Genomic DNA, 20902 nt, shown 5'->3' with positions numbered 1-20902 from the left:
TGAGAAGTATCATAACTCTTTAGCATGTGAGGTCTAGTTCACCGATGGTTGATTCATATAGGATATAATATCCTGCTTTAGTTCATACTCAGTACTTTAAAGATTATTTTATATACATTGTCACGGACAAGCTATCGGCCAGCCCGTGACATGAATTTGAGTGTGAAAAGGTTAACTTCCAATGCATTTGTCACTTTCCCCACATGAAAGCAACCACCACTAACCCATACCAGTCACCCCAAATTTCCAGTAAAAAAATTCATTGGAAGGCTTAGTTGACCAACAATATACATTTTATCAATTATGCTGCAAAACCCAATCTAGTAAAAAGATTTGCTATGATAATCTAATCACCCTGGTAACCTGGTATAAAGGACTATATCCAGTTCAATTAGAGAGCAAAGGCAGATTAATATTTAATCTGGGTAAAAGGTCAAAGTACGTTTTATATAAAAATAGATATAAAACGAGACATACAAAATGGTAGTACATAAAAAACAGTTTTCAAAATAAACAGTAGTTTAGTATAATATAGATATACCATACCAATGTATAATTCTGTTGGAGTTGCATTGTTATGGCCTCTTGATGTTAAAAATAGCCTCTCTCTACTGTTACCTCCCTTTTATCTGTCCCATCTTACACCAATCAATTGCTGCAACAGCGAATTCTTACGCTGATCTTGCTCTTGCCAGAGGTACAAGGCATGGGAAAGGAAATGGCTCAGAAGAACAGCGTTGTGATCCAACAGACAAATTTGTGAAAAGAATAATGCTGGTTCTAATAGAAAGGTATCAGAACACACAGTGCATCACAGTTTGTTGTGTATGGGGTTGCGTAGCTGCAGACCAGTCAGGGGGCCCATGCTGACCCCTGCCCACTGCTGAAAGCACCTACAATGGGCATGTGAGCATAAGAACTGGACCATGGAAGAAGTTGGCCTGGTCTGATGGATCATGTTTTATTTTGCATGATGTGGATGGCCAGGTGCTTCACTTACCTAGAGTACACATGGCACCAGGATGCATCCATGGAGGTCCCACCTCGCAACTTACACTATCAAAGTGTCTGCTGTTAACGTCTTGGTGCCAGATACCACAGCACACCTTCAGAGGTCTAGTGAAGTTCATGCCTCGACAGGTCAGGACTGTTTTGGCGGCAAAAGGGGGACCTACACAATATTAGGCAGGTGGTCATGTTATGGCTGATCAGTATATAACCAACACGCTTCCAAGATGAGCTCCTGGACAGTGAAATGTTGAAGGGCAATACATCCTGGCTAAATCTCGGCTAATAAAGACAGACACATGCCACTCTTCTATATTGGAGTGCTGGGATTCCTTTTCTTTGTTTGTGACTCTTCTATATCCAGGCTGCTTATATAAAACTGGAAAGAAAAAGGAGATATGCACACAATTACCAATTTACAACTAACAGCATGGGAGGGTGCATATTATAATCACACCAGATTGCACATTATAATCACACCAGATTGCACATTATAATCACACCAGATTGCACATTATAATCACACCAGATTGCACATTATAATCACACCAAAGATGTATTATACTTAACTCTCATGTACACAGCAAGGGAGTATCCAATGCAGTTCAGTAATGTGTATATATATATATACATGTAAAATATAAGAAATACAAAGAATCTCATGGCACAATAAAAGTATCAACCATACCTGCATATATGGAAATTCAGAGCTTACTGCTCTTTCAGGGCCAGCCCAAGGCAAAATGCCGCCTGGGGCGAATTTTAAAATGCCGCCCCCCCCTTTATCTACCCTTCCTCTCCCTCTGTCCCTGCCACCCCCCCCATTATCTACCCCCCCCGTACTTACCTTTCAGCAGTCCTGCGGCGAGTCTTCCTGTTCGGTCTTGGTTCCGGCTTGTAATGCTGAGCGCCGGAAATCTTCCGGCACTCAGCATTACAAGCCGGCACCGAGACCGAACAGGGAGACTCGCCGCAGAGGAGAGAGAGAGGGGCGCCGAGCGGGTACTGACCTTTGGCGCCCCTTTCTCTCTCTTTCGCTTAAAAAAAAAAAAAAAAAAAGGGGCTTGGGGCGGCGAAGTGCCGCCCCTTCAAAAGTGCCGCCTGGAGCCGTTGAGCCACTTGGCTCCATTGTCGGGCCGGCCTTGTGCTCTTTTATGTCGTTCTTGGACCCTTTGGCCACCATTATTGCTTCCTTCGAAACAGTCGCTGATAAGATAATAGACGAACCAGCACTTAATATAATATTTTAGTTCAGTATACAAAAATTTTAAATCCTTACATAAAATTTTGTGTTCGCAGTCCCACATAACCATCAATAATATGGTTAAAAGTCCAATCCCATCCTCAACTTCACACTGTATTTTCACTGGCAGTGTGTCACCCTATTTGAAATACACGCAGTGTTTCAATATGGCAGCGCACAGCAATCACGGGTTTGGGGAGCATTGCTGGATGTCATGATCCAGTGGTTAACACCCCCAGCGTTCAGATCATCATTTGACCAGTATGGATCTGCTTCTCTCCTGCACTTGCTTTTAGTGAGACAGATACTTCTTTGAGAGCATGTATAACTTTGTATCAATTATAATAAAATATTTGAAGGCTGTTATAAGAGCCATTCCTTTGATATTAACCTCTCCCTTGCCATTGATCACCGCATAGACAGTAATCTTGCACAGCAGCACTTTTTTACTGTGCATTTTTCTAGGAGTTCATTTTTTATTTTATGAATTGTTTTAGGGTTAGTTTTTAACTTTATCACTTTTAAGTTATTACAGTGTCACAAAGGTTCTTCTTAGAGCCATTAACCTCTAAGAAGTATTTGTGGCTGCTGGGTCCCCTACCACAAGTAATTGTGTCGGGGCTGCTGAGGAGTGGGTAGAGCCTAATCAATATAGGCCAGCTATTCCTTCTTTTACCGCAATTCCTGGCATTAATATTGGTGTAACAGGATCAACCCCATTGCAGTTTGTGCATCTTTTTTGTGAGATGATGTCTAGAGGGACATAGTCTCACAATCTAACCTTTTTGCCCAGCAGTACCATGCTGCTAGCCCTGATTCTTTTTGGGCAACGCAGCCATGGATCCCCATTGACGTGAATTTCTTAAATTCTGGGCACTCACAATGTTAATGGGTGCTATTGGAGCACCATTCCTATCTGTAGTGCACTCATTTATGTCCAGTCTATGACTAGGCGAAAATATGAAATTATCATTTCATGCTCTTTAGCTACAACAGCCTATGCCGCTCTAGAAAGCACCCCCAGTTTGACATGCTGTATAAAACTTGTCCCCTGATTACCCACCCGCTGCCAGGTTTCCAGAGGTTTATACATCTGGAAGTAATATCTGGGTGGATAAATCCCTTATGAATTATAAAGGAAGGTTGGGTTTGAAGCAGGCATGGAGTGAAGATGTATCAACTTTATCATAAAGCGAGGCTCAGGCATTCCATGTATATGACAGAAAGGATAGCCACTTTGACCCTCCAGGTTACCCTGGGAACCAGTGTAAAATTTGTTAGAGCCCTAATATTCCCCCTTATGAACAAAGGCTACCGCTAGTATGTAGACAACTTCTATACAAGTGTACCTTTTTTCAAGCTAATGTATTGTTTTGACACAGTAGCTTGTGGTACCATACGAAAGAACCTTGTGGGTTTCCCACAAAATCTGGCACAAACCCAGCTACAAAAGGACGAGACCACATCTCTACACCAAGAGGAGCTCTTGTCATTGAAGTTCTGGAATGTAAAGGAAGTATGCGTGCTGCGCATGATCCACAATGAGAGCACTGTGGAGATTTCTGTCCGTAGCAGAGCTGAGGTTATGAGGAAGCCCGTGTACATCAGGGCCTATTATACAAACATGGGTGGGGTTGATTTGTCAGATCAGCTGCTACAGCCGTACCTCATAATGAGGAAGACAGAGGCATGGTACACGAAGCTTGCAATTTATCTGATGCAAATTGCTACCTGCAATGTTTTTTTTTGTTGCACAAAACCCCGTAATGAAACTATCTTTTTTGAAGTTTCAGCTCCAGGTCATTTCAGGGATCTGGTACCAGGATGCACCTGGTCTCCTGGTGATGATAGGGGAAAGCAGAGTTGGGGCTACCAATTTTACTTTTAAAATCCCTCCTACAGAAAAGAAGCTGAACCCCCCAAAGATGCAGAGTATGCTACATCAGGGGGCAAAGAACAGACACCAAATTCCACTGTCCAGATTGCCCTGGAAAACCTACAATCTGTGTCGGTAACTCTTAATGATGCTAGAGCAAATCCCTTCTTGTAGAAAGGCCAGGCTTTCATGTAACTTGCTCCTTCTGAGTTGGGTACAAAAATGTTTTCACCCGATTTCAAAATTTCACATAGAAAAACTAAAAATCTCAAACTAAAAACTAAAAATCTCAAATATGGCCTTTTAGCCCCCAAACAATCCAACAAACCAGCAGCTGTAAATTTCATAACAGAAGCACAATGTGTGTAAAACAAACCCCACAGACTATATGTTAGGTATCCCCCACTTCTTGAATTAGTTAATTAAAAGAAACCTGTAACAAATTGGTTTAATTTAATTTAAGAATGATCCCAACAAACTTGGTGAAAACTACTTTCTAGTAAATAATATTTAGTAAACATATTTAGGTTCATGTTGAAGTATATAATATGTTAATCTTAAATAAGAGAAGATTTTCTTTGATGAGAGATGTTTTTCTAGTTGTAACTGGGTAAAAAAAAATAACCTTATCCCTATCCATCAAATCCACCAACCTAAGAACGTCTTTATGCCAATTTAGATTAAAATCTTCTATAGTTAATTCCATAATTTCAGTGGGCTACAACAGGCTTCTACATATAATTGTGTTCTATTTCTGCACAAAGCTCTTTAGAGCTTCAAACCTTTGCAAATCTAAAGAATAAAACCATATTAAGTTTCCAAAGAGGAATATGCCATCTGAGATAATTTAGTAATGAAATCCAACAATGAAACCATCTCTCATTTGTGATATTATTTATTTGAATTAATGTTCCATTATTTAATTATTCAGGTTTATATTTTCAGCCATTACATTCACCAAAGGCATAGCCGGGACAATCAATGAAAATATTTTATCATTGTCCTTGATGATTCTATTTCAATACTGAAACACGTCTGGCAGGAATGCAGACCGCATGGCAATCACCAGCATTTCTGCATATATGACCTTTTATTGACTTTTATGATTTTGTTTATGGTGGCCCCAAGGGCAGGATAATAATGGGAATTTAAGGTGAAGGGAAACTTAGTTATAAGCCCTGGTGTATTTACCTTCAGAACTGCCCTAGGCCTAACCCAGGGAAGTGCCACCAGCTACCCCCTCCACACTGCAGTTGTTACTGGTGAACACCAGTATATGATGTCATATCAAGGCGCTTTGCCTTCTAAGGACACATGACGCTAAAATTAACTAAGGAGACTATGCTGACGTGGCATAGTCCTTCATAGTCTTAGCAGGCTGGTTGAGGAGATCGGTGATCTCCCTTTTAACTAGCTCATTAAACAGTGAGTGCTTGCCCAAGACAACGATCAGGCTCTTTTTTAATGCGGCAGAGGATTTGCTGCCCTTTTATGCTTCAGAGGGGATATTAGGCAGCCTGAAAGAAATGGGAGATCAGGCACCATTTTATGTAGCAGAAGGATTGTTGCCTCCTGGACCTGGAGCCCCAGGCCTAGTCAGCTTGGGACAGAATACTTTACTGGTTGGAACCCTAACTCATTGAGATCCCTCTCTCTATTGTATCCTTTCCGTGGATTTAGAAGTAAACTGATACTTTTTTCATATAGCTTCTAAATCACACATATTATAAGAACCATAGATACTTCTTTGACACACTTTTGCTTTTTCCTTGAATACTATGGCAACAATTACAAATTCACTTCTTGTTTCCAATGTTTATAATACATGTGTTGTGGTTTAGTAGCTCTTTTCTGTTAAAAGTTGTATTCCATGTTTCCCTCTGAGGCATCTGGTTTGGACATGTAGGAAGTTGTAACAGGGTTCTAAGGCTATTATCATAAATATATGGTGAAACACCAGTTTAAAACAAATGGTGATGGGGCATGATGCTAGCTATCACATGAAGACAACAGGAAACTACAGAAATATTATTGTGTTGATACTTTAGTGAAAGGGGAAAGAAAGCAGGATACATGTATTGTAACCTACAATGTGACAGTTCACCTTAAATGTAGATGGGGTAGTAGATGACCACTTAATCCTAGTGCTGTAGGTATGCCTACATTTCCCATAATTAAATATGTAAAATAATATTTACTGTAAATATTGTTGTGTAAGAAAAATAAGAACCTCTCTGTGATATTTTGCATGTCCTTATCATAACAATAATTATGTATTTGGTGTGGGTCAAACACTGCCTTTTTGTTATTCCCACAACTCCTACATAAATTACATAATAATCCCTTCAATGATGCTATTAACAATATGGGATAATCCAACCTAATAAAATATAAATTAACCAGAGAGAAAGAGAGGTGTTTTAGGGCTAAGTGTCTCCATTAACTTGAAAAGGCAATATTTTTTACTGATTCAACACTTTTCCTGTACCTAGGGGAGAACATTACCACTTCCTGTGTGATAATTACACAAAACTGTGAATAGCAGACATAAAGCATATACTGTTGTTGAGAAATCACAATGAGGGCAGCATTTAATGGTATGTGTGCTTAAATCTCATGGATTTTTAATTTAGTAAAGATATATGGTTATACTACCGACAGATCTGCTTCCGGATCACTGCAAATTAGTGATTACAGCAGCAGTCAACTTACTTTGGTTAATTAGTCCAGCAAAACCTTATAGTTTAAGGTAAAAGTGATACTGTTATTAGACAGGTCCAGCCATGCAAAAAGATCAAAGCAAGCATGTTTAGTGAAGGGCATCACAAATAAGCCAGGCCATTTACAGCACACCACCTCATGATTTGATTACACTGATATACCCAGGCTCAGTGAGTATATTTTGTACAGTTCCCCCGCTGATCAATCCTGGTCTGTAATAAATACCCTGAACGGACCAAGGTCCAGTTGTATATGATCATTCTTTATATTGAAGCATTGTTTTGGTTCAAGCACACCAAAGGCCAGCTATACCTCCATGCAGGAGGAGTTTGCCTTGGGCACTATAAATTCTAGGACTGTTCTGGGTCCACCTAATATTTCATCAGCTATGGCAGAAAGCTGATTAAAACACACAGTAAAGTGTGTTCAAATGGTAAATTAGGTACAATCACCATAGCATTATTTTAACCTCAATACATATTAAAAAGACAATAAACATGATATCCATTTAGCGAATGTTATAAGGGATAGAACACAGGTTCACTTTGGCTGAAAAATATATGTCCATAGACTCCAAAAATATGAGATTGATGCTCATCAGCTGGAACTGAGACATAAGTAATGCTGTGTTTGTTAAATCTCCATTCCCTGTATACTACATAATACATCTGTTCTATTTGCAGAGCTGCTTATTTGCACATCATTCTAACACCATGCTCTTTCCTGTGTTTGCAGTGAGATAGCTGTGTACTACCAAACACTGCTGGCTCTGCACTGATCAAACAAATGGATAGTTTGGGGAATAGATAGATGCTAGATAATCAAACATGAATATATTAATGATGCAATTGCATATAATAACTAGAGGAAGAAAATCTAGAAAAAAAAGAAGTAATAATGTGATGATAAAATTAGGAAGGATGAGGCTGAATAAAGCTAGCTATTTTACAGAAGAAGAAGTAACTCATTCTGTGCATTCCGGGATATACAGTTGAGTGCTGTCCAATGAGGGTCTCCTGCTTGTAGACCTAAGACATGTCTGGACTCTTAGAGGCAGGTCACTGCTGCATGCTTCAAGAGAAAAGATAATGCTACAGCAGCTTTTCAGATGACAGAAGCTAAGTAAGGATAACAGAAGCCAGAATGACTTGGGCAATGAAGGAATGAACACTTGATTGGGGCATGGTAAGTTTTTTTTAAAAAACATCTTTGTAAAATTACTTCTTGATCTTGCTTTGTGACTTGCTGAGCTGTTTAAAGGGACACATTTCCAGGAAGTTAACTGCATTGACTTCCACATCATGCTGTACACCAAGCTTTTGGTTCAACAGCAAAATATAACCTGTTATCAGACACAGTTGCCCCAGTGGTTAATAAACCCTGATCTGTTCTCTATGATTGTTAATGTAGTGGTGGCACATGGTGGTTCTCAGTTCCTCATTTTGTCAGCAGGGTGGAGGGTGAATCCTTATCTTAATACTCAGCACTGTATGGGTGGTTCTGAGACCTAGTAAACATATTTTTGCAGACATATATATCTCTTGTTATTTTGTGACAGATGCTTCCTTTACATTGAAGATATGGTGTAAAGAAGACCACAAGATTAATGCATAGTGTTCAGAAATGTAAATGCCAAACGAATAACCACAGTGTACAGAGAGGAACAAATACAGAGTGTTACTGAAGCTAATGCAAGCACACAGGATAAAAGAGAGGCACAGTACAATGGTTGAGTGGATAGAGAAGAAAGGGAGGGCTTGTGATGGTCTGAAGAAAAAGGGGCACATTGATGGAAAATGGGAGGTATAAAAGTGGAGGAGGAGAAAAGAAGGATCCTGCAGAAGAAACACTGGCTGTTGTGTTTGGTGTCTGCAGAGTTTGTTGGAAAACAGCTTTGGCAAGGACTTAAAATACTTAAAATTAATAGATGATCTGGAACATCTAACAATAAAATGCCACTTACACATAATATCAGTCCATCATCCAAACACTTCTCTCTTCAGCGCAAAGGGTTAAAGGGAACTACTTTTGCAACGTGACTTGAAAAGACAGTCAGTCCATCCAATGGCAAGCAAAGGCTTGTAGAAGGGGTTTCTAGACACTGGAATTTACAATTGCTCTGCATTGGATCTTCATCTGTGATTCAACAGTGCTGAAGACCTGATCATTGTGTGACTTTGTATCTGCCAGGACTGGGACAATCAGTCATTTTTGTTACAGTAAGTAGACTTTCCTTTTTTTATTCCATAGTTGATATGTGTTTTACTTGTGTATCCTCTTCAGACACAAGGAGGAATATTAAGCTTATTAGTAAGTAGTTTAGAACATGGCATCAAGTGGATTGTGAATGTAGAGATTGTAGAGAAGGAATTTTGTATTTGGTCTAAAAAAACGTTTTCTTGTCAATGTTTTGAAATAAGGATACTGTTACATATAGAATATAACTAAATGTGAGGAGTTTACGAAGGTTTGATGGTGATCAGGAGAAATACATTTTAGAGTTTATTCTACATGACTTTCTTTAATGTCTGGTTAACCTGCGCCATGAATGGGTGGGTTCTGACTCCCAGAAGCCTGGTTTGAAAAGTCCTCAGATCTTTTGGAAATTTATGGCATCATGTCCAAAAACATCTCAAAATCTTTGAGAGTGATAATCTGTTATACCTAGTATGTAAATAATCCGAAATAAAGGCTTTTTCTGCCTTCCTTGGTGCCCCCTCTTTTGACTGTATGTCCCCCCTGTGGTCTACAGGGAGATTTCTTAGCCCTACAAGTCTTCCATTGCCCCTATTAGTCATTATTTCATCATGAAATGCATATTGCTTTCTTAAAAGTTCATGGAGCTATCTAGATTTTCTCAAAAATCTTGGAAATATTTGTAATTAAGGTACCATTACTGTACTAAAGCCTTACATTGCAAGATAGGGTGTGTCCATACACTGCAGTTCTGCTTGGAACTAGTAACTTAAGTGCACTGAACTTACCATATCATAAAATATTGTAAAGTACACACTTTAAAGACACACAGTGTCATAGAGTAGTCCATCAGAGAACAACATATTTTGCTTTGTAACAATTAATTGCAAGTGCCCCAAGTAAAAGCTCTGAGGGTGTATATAGTAGCAAGATTATTCTACTGTGTGTTAGCAAAGTCACATATGAGTGGGCAGGAAACTGAATTCTGCTTTAGGTTTATCAGAGCAAACAACAGCTTTGCCTCCATTTACCATAACTGTAAACCATACAGTGTGTGTATTGCCTGTAGTAGCCCCTGGGGACCTGGAACACGAATGATTAGTATTTTCACACAGTTCTAAACTCCTGATCTGCATTATTTATATGTTTAACTTTAAGTGAGCCTTCATTGTAGTCAAAAATGTCTCTTGAATGCATGAAGATGATCTTATGGTCAGCCTAGGAATTGCAGTGGGAACCTGACACAACTTGCTTACCAAAATCTGGTTAAACAGAGGAATTTGTGTGCTCCTTGATTTCCATGTTTGGTATTTTGTACATACAACAGAAGCTGGAAACAAAACCTTTCTATAGCAGTGCGAAAAGGCGATGCAATCGTCTTGCCACTGCGGTAACAAAAGCCACAGGTATTATTAACCCCTGAAATCCCAGATCCTTCCACGTACTGATTCAGTTTCTTATTTGGCAGAACCATATACATTCAAGTGTGTTACTAATACTTATTTGTGTAAATGAACTATTGTTATTGGTGTTAATTATTTATGAGCATTTTGTCAATAAGTATTTGTGTTAATTATTTATTATTTTTCCAACACTTCCATATTGTTTTGCAGTCCAAAATGCTGCAGTGCCTCAGTTGTTAGCACTTCTCTATTCAGAGTGGCACTGACACTGTCATGTGACCTTTTTTATTTTTAATAAAATCAGGTTGATTTTCAGTGATGGTTAGTATGAATGTAAGTATATATATTTATATGCAGTATATATATATATAAATCAATTTCTCAGGAGCATAAGAGCAGAGCTGGACAAATCCCAGGAGTTAGGTATGTCCAAAATATGTGGAGATTTGTCCAGCCCTGCCCATAAGTCATGCAACTATAGCCAAGTTAATTGTCTCTACAATGATATAATCAGAAGCTATTTTTACACATTGTGTCTGTTTTCCAACATGCATTTTTAACCTGTGGACTCGGAGGCCATGTAAACATTCCAACTCATCAAGTTTAGCTTGCATTATAAAAGGGCAGCTTTAATGAATTTATCCTGCATGAAGGGCTCAATCAGATGCATAGGTAATGTGGGGAGATTTCATGAATGTCATCCCAATTATTCAGTAATGCATTATGCAGGGCCAGTTCGACCCTACTAGCACATGATTCTTATAGGGCTTCCCCTTTACAATACTTAATGATGCCAAAAAGACCTTCAGACCTTCTACAATATATATTCCAGTTTTGTTAGCATGAAAGGGAGAAACCTCAGGGTTCTAGACTCTTGGGTGATAGTATACTGCATGACTACATTTTTTAATCATGAACTAAGATAACTATATAAGTTGTTAAGGAGGTGGATATTTGCCAGTTTCTTTCGAGAGGAGAACCAGGGTAAGACATTGAACTGTGACAGATGGTAACAATCAGGGAGTGTTGCTTGCTGTTGAGGTCTGACAACTTTCAGTAAAAGTTCAGTAAAGTAGGTACTTAGATGTAATGTAATGTAAGGAAGTTTTACTGAGGGGGTGGTAGATACATGGAACAGACTCCCAGCAAAAGTGGTAGATGTTGATGAAATGGAATTAAACCTTGCATGGGAATCTAAGACAAGACCAAGGATTGATTAATGTTGTCTTCACAACAAGCATAAAAACAGAAAATGGTGGAACGGATGGGCTGAGTGGTTCTTTTCTGCTCTCAAATTCTATGTTTCTACATTCTACTCAACACAGAATAGACAGTCCCCTACAAAGCACATGTCAGACATTTCCCTATATGATCACATAAAGGACCCAGTCATGGTATCGGTACTTGCTGAAGTTCTTGTAACGCTAGACAATTTTGTGACATCACAGCTCCACCTACATAGGTACATCACAGTCATGTTTGGATGATTACCTTAGGGAAATCATTAAAATGAGAATGAAGTAGAAATAAACAACAGTGTTGAGCATCAGTCAGCTGTCTTTGTATATTTCAATAGTAAGGCCCCACCTTGAAAATGCAGTACAATTCTGGGTGCCTGTTGTTAAAAGGACGCTCTGGAGCTTGAAAATGTGCAGTAATATGCTACAAATAAGGGGAATTTTACACTAGAAAAATAGCTAATAAGCGGCATAGGAACATTATATAGATATATTTGAAGAAAATACAAGCTTCTCTCTGATGACCTGTTTCTATTAATAAACATATAGAATGTGACGGCAGATAAGAACCATTTGGCCCAAATAGTATATAGTACAATAGGAAGAATAAGATGTTATGCATTGAGTCATTGAGAAATGAATTTTTACCTTAAACAGTAAAAATAATTCTTTATAGTATGAACAACAAAGATGGGGATTTCACTGCCTACCGAAGTTGTGTGTGCTATCTAATGCAACTTATGCCTTTAAATATGGACAGAATGAGTTGTTATTATTAGCAAAAAAGAATACTCAAGGTTATAAAGTTAATAAAGGCATGATTAGTCGTAGCTTGGTGACCCATTGAGCAATCATTTTTGGAGTCAGGAAGGAGTTTTCCCTTTTTGAAGCACAATTGGAATCTCTTCAGTGTGCTGTTTTTGCCTTCTGGATCAACAGTGGGATGAACCTGATGGGCCTCTGTCTTTTTTCAACATCAATAACAGTTCCTGTCCTGATAAGAAACATAAACTGACTTTGTAACAGTGTAAGAAGGTTAAAAATGTTTTACTTTTGTATTGAAAGTATGCAAAATCAAATTTGTATAATATGCATGTAAGTTGCATGATTTTCAAAAATTACATCAAAAGAGAAAGCAGTTGGATACATGCATTTCTTGGGTTAGGGCCAGAGTCGGACTGGGAATGAAAAGCAGCCCTGGAAACATTTGGACACCAGCCCCAAATCAAGTGGTCAAGCAACCCATTATATATACCGGAGTCACACTATTGGCCAACCAAATAACTATATTTTTTTCTTTTTATCACATTATTATTAAAATCCCAGAAACCAAAAGTGTTAAAATAAGTTAATTAGATTAGACATAATGGAATCAAAACATTTGCTACTGCAAAAACATTTAGATGAGAACGTTTAATTTTATTCAGTGCAACAAAACAGTGATAGCATTATTCTTCACAATATTCTTCCTAAAGGAAATTAGAAACTTCAAAAAAACTTTTGGCCAATAATACCACACAATCATCCTAGCATTAGATCACGCAATGAATACCTCATCCTAGATTAAAAATAATACATACAGTTGCATATGACTATGGTGCAAAGTTGAATACCACTTGGCCTGCCAGTGAGTGTGTAAAAGGTTCTCCCATAGCGGGGAAGGACTGTGAAACTAAAGAGGAATAGTTCCCTGTATAATGAAATCAGGAATTGGGTTTCACAAACTCTGAAGAACCAACATCCAAGTTTCTGAGACCAATCCTTTTTAATAAGATACGTAGATTGAAATAGAGTAAATAACACAAGACCTTTACTTTTCCTCACACTGATCTCTGGGCCTAGAAGTGACGACAAATTCAGGAGGGCATATGTAAAAATTAAAGGACAGGCTCTGCCACACGGACACCCAAACACAGATGCAAGGACAGGCTCTGCCACACTGACAAACAAACACACACCAGGACAGGCTCTGCCACACCGACACAACACACACACATCAGGACAGGCTCTGCCACACGGACACCCAAACACAGACACAAGGACAGGCTCTGCCACACTGACAACCAAACACACACACCAGGGCAGGCTCTGTCACACCGACACCCAAACACACACACCAGGACAGGCTCTGCCATGCCGACACCAACACACACACCAGGACAGGCTCTACCACACCAATACCCAAACACATACACCAGGATAGGCTCTGCCACATCGAGAAGAACACACACAGACAGCCCCCTCTCTTTTGTATTATTGCCCCCACCTCCATTTGTTAATGTAATGCACCTACACCCATGTGTATTGAACCCCGCCACTCACCACCCTTTTAGTATTAATTTAAGTGATGCCTCAACCACCTGTTTGTGTACTTATACACAGCACCCCTGTTGTCACAAGGCAGCCCTCCTTTTGAATATGGGTCCCCTTCCATCTATGACTCCAACTTTTTTTTTTTAAATACTTACTTTTTTGATGACTCCCTTCTGCTTTAGAATGCTGCTCACACTGCTCTCCTCTGCCTCTGACTTCTTCCTGCCATGAGGAACTCTTCAGTGTGAGCCTGTCCCCTTGAGTGTCACGTTGTGTCCTCAAAGGGGGCGGGATGAAGAGCTTCACTGAGGCACTGGGCCAGTCTAGACCTGGTTAGGGCTTTCTAATAGATAACTTATCCAGCTGTTACTCAACTACAACACCAATAATTTCCAGAGTGTCAGGCCAGTTAACAGCTATCCATGTGGGATCTGTTTTCACTAGTTTTGACCAGGCCCGGACTGGCCATCTAGCGCCTGGTGGCCAGTTACTCAACAGAACAACACACTCATCCGATCTGCCTCTCTGGATGCAGCAGAAATTGGCCTGGATATGCTAGGCCGCATGCTACTCAAGCATAAAAACATTGTGTATGGCTGCATATATCCAGATATCGCCTGTACTTGTCATCTCCAGTCGGGTTCAGTGTATGATCATTGGCCTGATGTTCAGAACCACTGCCAGTTGTGCCTGTCTAACGTATATACTACTTACTTATCTAGGTAAGGATATGGGGAAGAACTTTATTAAGACTTTGGTGTTTGTTGCCTATGTGTATGTAATTGAGAAATATATCTCAAATAAGAATGTATTTTATTTACACAGATTATGGCTTTTAGGGCTATAGAATATTGATATACTCATAACCACCAAACACTGAGCTTGTAGAATAGAAGTACATCAGTGTAAGTAATGAGGGACAATTTACAGGCACTGTGCATTTAAAAACATAGGTGAAACCAGGGGCATTACATGGGTGTATTGTGGCATACGATACGATCATGATATCCTCCCATAATAAAGGAGAGACATACCCTGGTCTTTAGAATCCTTGGTTCTAGTTATGATGCTAATCATATAGATACATAAAAATTGTTGTAATAAAGTTAATTCTGAAGTTTGACAATTTATTAAATGCTTTTAATACTTTTCTCAGTTTGCAATCTCATCAAATATGCTATTTTTACCTTTAAATGTAGGTTCTGAAAATAGGCATTGTTCTATAGCTTTCCTTGACAAGCAAAGACTGGAGAGGGTGCAGGTAACCACTACAAACCAAGGAACCAAGGTCCACATTGCAGGTGCACCCTAAGCAGCCCATATAGTTTTTGCCATTGAATTTATCAGATATTCCAACATATGAACGCATTGTGTCTCTATAATATCATAAAACCACCGTACCTTGGTTTGGCTAAAGATATCCTTCTGTTTGCTTTGTACATGGGTTAATACACTGAAAAGTATGGCTATTGCCTGTCCTAGATTACATTTTTTGTTATTATGGAAATACATGTTGTTTCGTTTGAATGTTATATGAATATAGTGCAATCTTAATTTTCATAGGATCTTCCCCATGGAAAATGTAATTTAATATGTTAATGCAACAAAATAATTGTTTTGTGTTTGTTCCTTTTTAATGATCATGCACCGTGTGTTTATTTGCCTATGAGTACAAGCCATACCCCCAACACCTGGCATACAGGTAATATGCAAACTGAGAGTTTGTGTGTCCTTCTGCTTTCTCACTCTCTTATGCAAACATATATTCTTTTTATGCTCTAGTTATCACAGAGGAGGATTATTTCAGGACCTGGAACCTTCATAATATACTGCAGCATTTTCATCAGCAAATATGTCTCATTCAGATTCAGACGAGTCTGATACCCCTCAAAACAGATTCAGTCTAGAGGTCCACGATAAAGACACACTTGCTGCCTTTAGTAAAGGAGAAAAGAACCAAGATGGAAAAAAGGATAAGAAGCCTCCCATGGAGTCAGCCCTTCAGAAAGAAAGTGACAGGTTTCCAGCTGAAATTGGATTTAACCTGGATTTTTTAACCGAAGTTCAAGGCAATGGAAACAAGTAAGTTTGCCATCCTAATGGTATCAATACTAGAATACAGTATAGTAACACAGAGTAGTTATGGCACTTAGATCACATTTCCTGAAATAACTATATTTTGGTAGATTAAAGGTCACTTTAGCTTAGTGAAATGTGTATAAAATGGTAGGGATTCAAAAAACAATTTGAATCAGTAAAGTAACTGAGGAAAGTGCATTGCGATTGTTAACATTAGGGGCAAATATTGTATGCTCTGAAATGGGGATACATTCAATTAATCTCTTTCATCTCAATGCCAGGGTAAATGTCATATGTAAATTTATAGTAGTCAAAACAATACATTTTAGTTTTATTTTTGGGATAGGTTGTTATATAAAAATATAACCTTTAGTTATCACAAAGCACCTCTATGTCAATCCTCCCTCTTCTGCCACTTTACAGAGATAGCACGATGTGTTTTAATGAATTATTCAATTCCAACTCTTATGAGCCTTATTTTTAATTGAGAAGATGAGTACTTATGTTCATTATAACCTTCAAAATTGTTCTGTTTATGGGAAAGGCGGGGGTAAATTGACCTTGCAATGATAGCGTATTGTTTTTTTAAAGGTGATATGGCTCTGTGATCCGAGGAAAATTGTCTAGACATAGCAGGCATATTTTGTACTGTCAAGTTGTACCCAGTACTCAGTTCATCCGTTAAATGAAGGTGAATGTTCCGAGGATGAAATTCCATAGCTATGTATATGTAGAACATACTAAAACCTGATTGTGGTTTTAGAATAGCTGTATAATACACACCAGCCTGTATTGGGAGGCCAGGATAGCATTGTAACATTCTAACCAATAACTTAGTCATATTGAGGAAGTGTTCGTCATTACGACCCTGACAGCAAACAAATCTGCACAAAATAGGGCTTCCCTATTTGCTGAAGGCCAGATGCCCGCTCAAAATGCTATTGTTATATTTTAGTATTTCCATCGGCTTTTTCCACTACGCCCCTACCTCTTAACTTGGTTAGAAGCTCCTATTGAATTTGGACAGGATCCAGGCTAACTCATGCAACCTTTAAACAATGCTATGTTTTCAGTGTCATAAGGTCACCACCTGTAATCTGACACATATCCAGGAGGTGGACTAACTCATATAATTGTAAAAATCTTGGATTTAATTCCATTCTTTTTTTGACAGAGCATTAATCAGCTTATATATGTTTATGCACACCAAGAGCTGTTGTGTATAGTCTGTTGGTTACAGTTATATGTTGGTTATGTTATATATATGTTGGTTATAGTTATAATATTAACCATTAACCATTAGTTTTACTTACAAAACACATAAACTGCAAGTTAATTATAAATAGAGAAGCGAGCCAGGGGTTAGTGGGGCCTGGATGCAGTGTTTATGGTCTCCCTCCCCATAACTAAAGTATGCACATACTAACACTCAAGCATGCTTTAACACCATACACTTTTACATACATACACACACATCTCCCAGGGGTGAGCCTAGGATTAGTAGTGCAGAGAAGAGATAGGGAGATAGTGTGTGTGTGTATGTATGTATAAGTGTATGGTGTTAAGGCATGTTTGAGTGTTATTATGTGCATATTTTAGTTAATGGGGAGGGAGGCCATAAACACTGCATCCAGGCCCAACTAACCCCTGGCTCGCTCCTGTAATTATATTAATTAAATATATAATTATATATACACTCTTTTTCATGCTAACAGCATACACTAACACACACAAACACTCTAACACCATATGCTGACACATACACAGTCTTACTAACACCATACACTAACTCCCACATACACGTGCTAAAAGCATACACTAACACGACTAACTAACTCTACCGCCAGACCCTTACGCATAAATACACTCACTATAAGTAGCACAGTAGCAAAGTATAATATAAATATATGTGCGGACATAGGCTCTGAGAAACTAACCTAGTAGGCAACTGAATAGCTTTCCTGACAACCTTGTTTTGGTATGACAAACAAGTTCAGTAAAAGCACAGTTTTAAACATTCATTGGTAAGATTACTAATGATGTCACAAAAAAACATTTTATAACACATGAACTACTGAATTCACAGCAGAGGGGGAATTGTCATTCTACATCATGGAAAAATACCCAGGGATTCAGCTTTACACTTCACAGTTGCCATTCTTAAAATATGGGAGAGTTTGGGCTTGGTATGAGATGATCCCGTGATTGTTAAAAAAGTAATTACCCTTTTTTTTAACAAAGGATGTTTAGTGCTTTTTACTAGGATCTAATGTGAATTTTCATTTGTATTTCTACACAGTAATGCATATGGTCTTCTCAGGCAGTTACAGGTCATAAATTATTAGTTTTTTTGTAAAAACACCCAATCTCAACAGTGAAGAAACAACACAGTTTACTCTATGGGAGGTGGCTGCAATTCTGCAAATAGCTTTCAGGATGTAAATATTGAATTGCTGGTTGTCGTAAGAAGGGCACATTATTACCACAAAGGGAGATTTATATTTTTATATCTATATTTTTTTTACTGTGTTTTGGGTAATTAGTGCCAAGGTTTATATGTCTGTTTACCTGTACTACCTTCATAATAGAAATAATACATGTCTTTAACTTTCAACGGTTTATGTTATAGTTGCAAGTATCTTGTGAAAAAATACAGTTGTGCGAAAAAGAAAGTGAACCCTCTTTGAATACTATGGTTTTACATATCAGGACATAAAAACAATCATCTGTTCCTTAGTGGGTCTAAAAAACAACACATGACATATTACACCGTGTCATGAGTTATTTAACAAAAATAAAGCCAAAATGAAGAAGCCATCTGTGAAACACTAAGTACAATAGCTTGTAGAACCACCTTTAGAAGCAATAACTTGAAGTAATCGTTTTCTGTATGACTTGATTAGTCTCTCACATGGTTGTGGAGGAATTTTCTGGCCCACTCGTCTTTACAGCGTTGCTTTAGTTCATTGAGGTTTGCAGACATCTGTTTATGCACACCTCTTCTAAAGTCCCACAAGTTTTCAGTCGGGTTAAGGTCTGGACTTTGACAGGGCCATGAACAGATGATTGTTATTATGCCTTGATGTAAAACCATAGAATTCATTGAGGGTGTACTTTCTTATTCACACTACTCTGTGGGCACATTCATATACACATTTTCAACCAAAATATTTTGTTTTAATTAAAACACTATTTGGGAAAATCTGAGCAATGATTTATATTGTATTTTCCTTTGTTTATACAAGTTGGGTACCCATGCAGTATATACATATTTTTTTGTTAGCCCCCCTGACATTGACCCTGCCGATGTATACACAAGAGACAGACTTTTTGATGCTGCAGCTACAGGGAATACAGAGGATTTATCTGGACTTAAAGATTATCTTCAAAAAACAATGAAGCGTCTAACCAACACAGAGTTCAAAGGTAGGTATTCATAATGGTGTTACTTTGCATGTTCTCGTCACTGATAATTGGACTTTTGCTGCATATATAACTAACACTATATGAAATTTCTGTCTTTGGATTGCGAGTATGCTTCATTCATTTTGTTAAAATATTTTTTATAGCAAACAAATTGAATAAATATGACATAAGATTAAAAAAAGCACCCTCAAATAAATAACAATTAAAAATTATTTTTTTATATGAGTCGGTAGGGGCAGTGCTGGGTTTTGGAGGAGAGGATATCTATTCTGCATATAACCTAGACGATTCCATAAAAAACAGTAACACAAACACGCCTTCAGGACTGTCCCTGGTGAAACTGTAGCACTGAAAGAGGTCCCCAAAACATATTCTGCAAAGCAACACTGTCAATACTTTACTAATATAATAATAGATACATCTCTTTATATACAAGCAAATTAATTTACTATAAATTACTATAATGCTATTGCTATACTTGTGGGTGAAGCAACAGGGACCATTCTCAGGCATATAGGTGGGCCCGAAATTTCGTGTTTTATATATATACCTGAGATTAACGGTGGAAATGTACATAAAATATACACATAGATTTCCCGGATATATTAAAGAAAGATAATTTTATCAAAAGGAAGCTATTTTCTTAAAAGCAACCAAATGTAATGTTTTGTTTAATTTTATAATAGCATTTGTAAGCTTTTTCCTCAACACAAGAGATGGGATTGTTCATTCAGTCCTCAATTTGCTGAGTATATTACATTGGTTAACTAATTATGTGATTTTTTTTTTTTTTACTTTCATTGATTTTCAACACTTAACAGATTATTTAAAAGCTCTTCTCTACTGTAAAGTGTTATGATTGCTCAATAAGCACTTTGTTTGGGCATGAGACTGTGTGCAGAACATGTCACAAGAGGATGTGTCAAGTGACTGTCTCGCTCATAGCTTACAGATCATCGACTGTCTTAAAACAAAATAACACCAAAATACTAAAAAAGTATATATCATTTGTTTAAAAAGAGAATGAGAGGAGTGGCCAGATAATTTGAAAGTACCGGTAATTTGACAATAATCATTTGAATGACCTGATGAAGACAGAAGAATAACAAAATATATATTTTTCCCTTAGTGTCATAACACAAAGGGACATTAATTCCTGTACCTCCTTTTGGGGATTCCCTTATTGTCAATGGTGCCACCACAGGAGATGTTCTAGTGAATATCAGCAGGATATGAGATCAAAGCGAAGAGACTGGAAACAAAGTTTCTTCCATACATAAAAATAAATAAAAGGGTAGGTTCAAATTGAATGAATAAAATCAAATTAAAAGAAATTTTAAACTCCTCAAGAACAAACACCTGCCTGCTGCAAATTTTAGGGAAGGCAGCAGTGGAACAA

General features: G+C 38.0%; 2 protein-coding genes across 2 annotated transcripts in view; both read left to right on the top strand.

Moving 5' to 3' along the window:
• Positions 1–20902, top strand: part of LOC128474621 (polyubiquitin-C) — a 92233-nt gene that overhangs the window by 49929 nt on the left and 21402 nt on the right. The window lies entirely within an intron of this gene.
• Positions 8443–20902, top strand: part of LOC128474619 (transient receptor potential cation channel subfamily V member 1-like) — a 29686-nt gene continuing 17226 nt past the window's right edge. The window contains exons 1-3 of the mRNA XM_053456985.1: positions 8443–9067; positions 15781–16080; positions 19361–19503. Of these exons, the coding sequence (XP_053312960.1) occupies positions 15851–16080; positions 19361–19503 (373 nt within the window). The 5' untranslated portion in view covers positions 8443–9067; positions 15781–15850. The remainder of the gene's footprint in view (positions 9068–15780; positions 16081–19360; positions 19504–20902) is intronic.

The sequence above is a fragment of the Spea bombifrons genome, chromosome 2, assembly GCF_027358695.1.
Source record: "Spea bombifrons isolate aSpeBom1 chromosome 2, aSpeBom1.2.pri, whole genome shotgun sequence".
Taxonomy (NCBI): Eukaryota; Metazoa; Chordata; class Amphibia; order Anura; family Pelobatidae; genus Spea; species Spea bombifrons.
The sequence above is the reverse complement of the archived record's forward strand: the minus strand, read 5'-3'. Positions and strand labels throughout refer to the sequence as shown.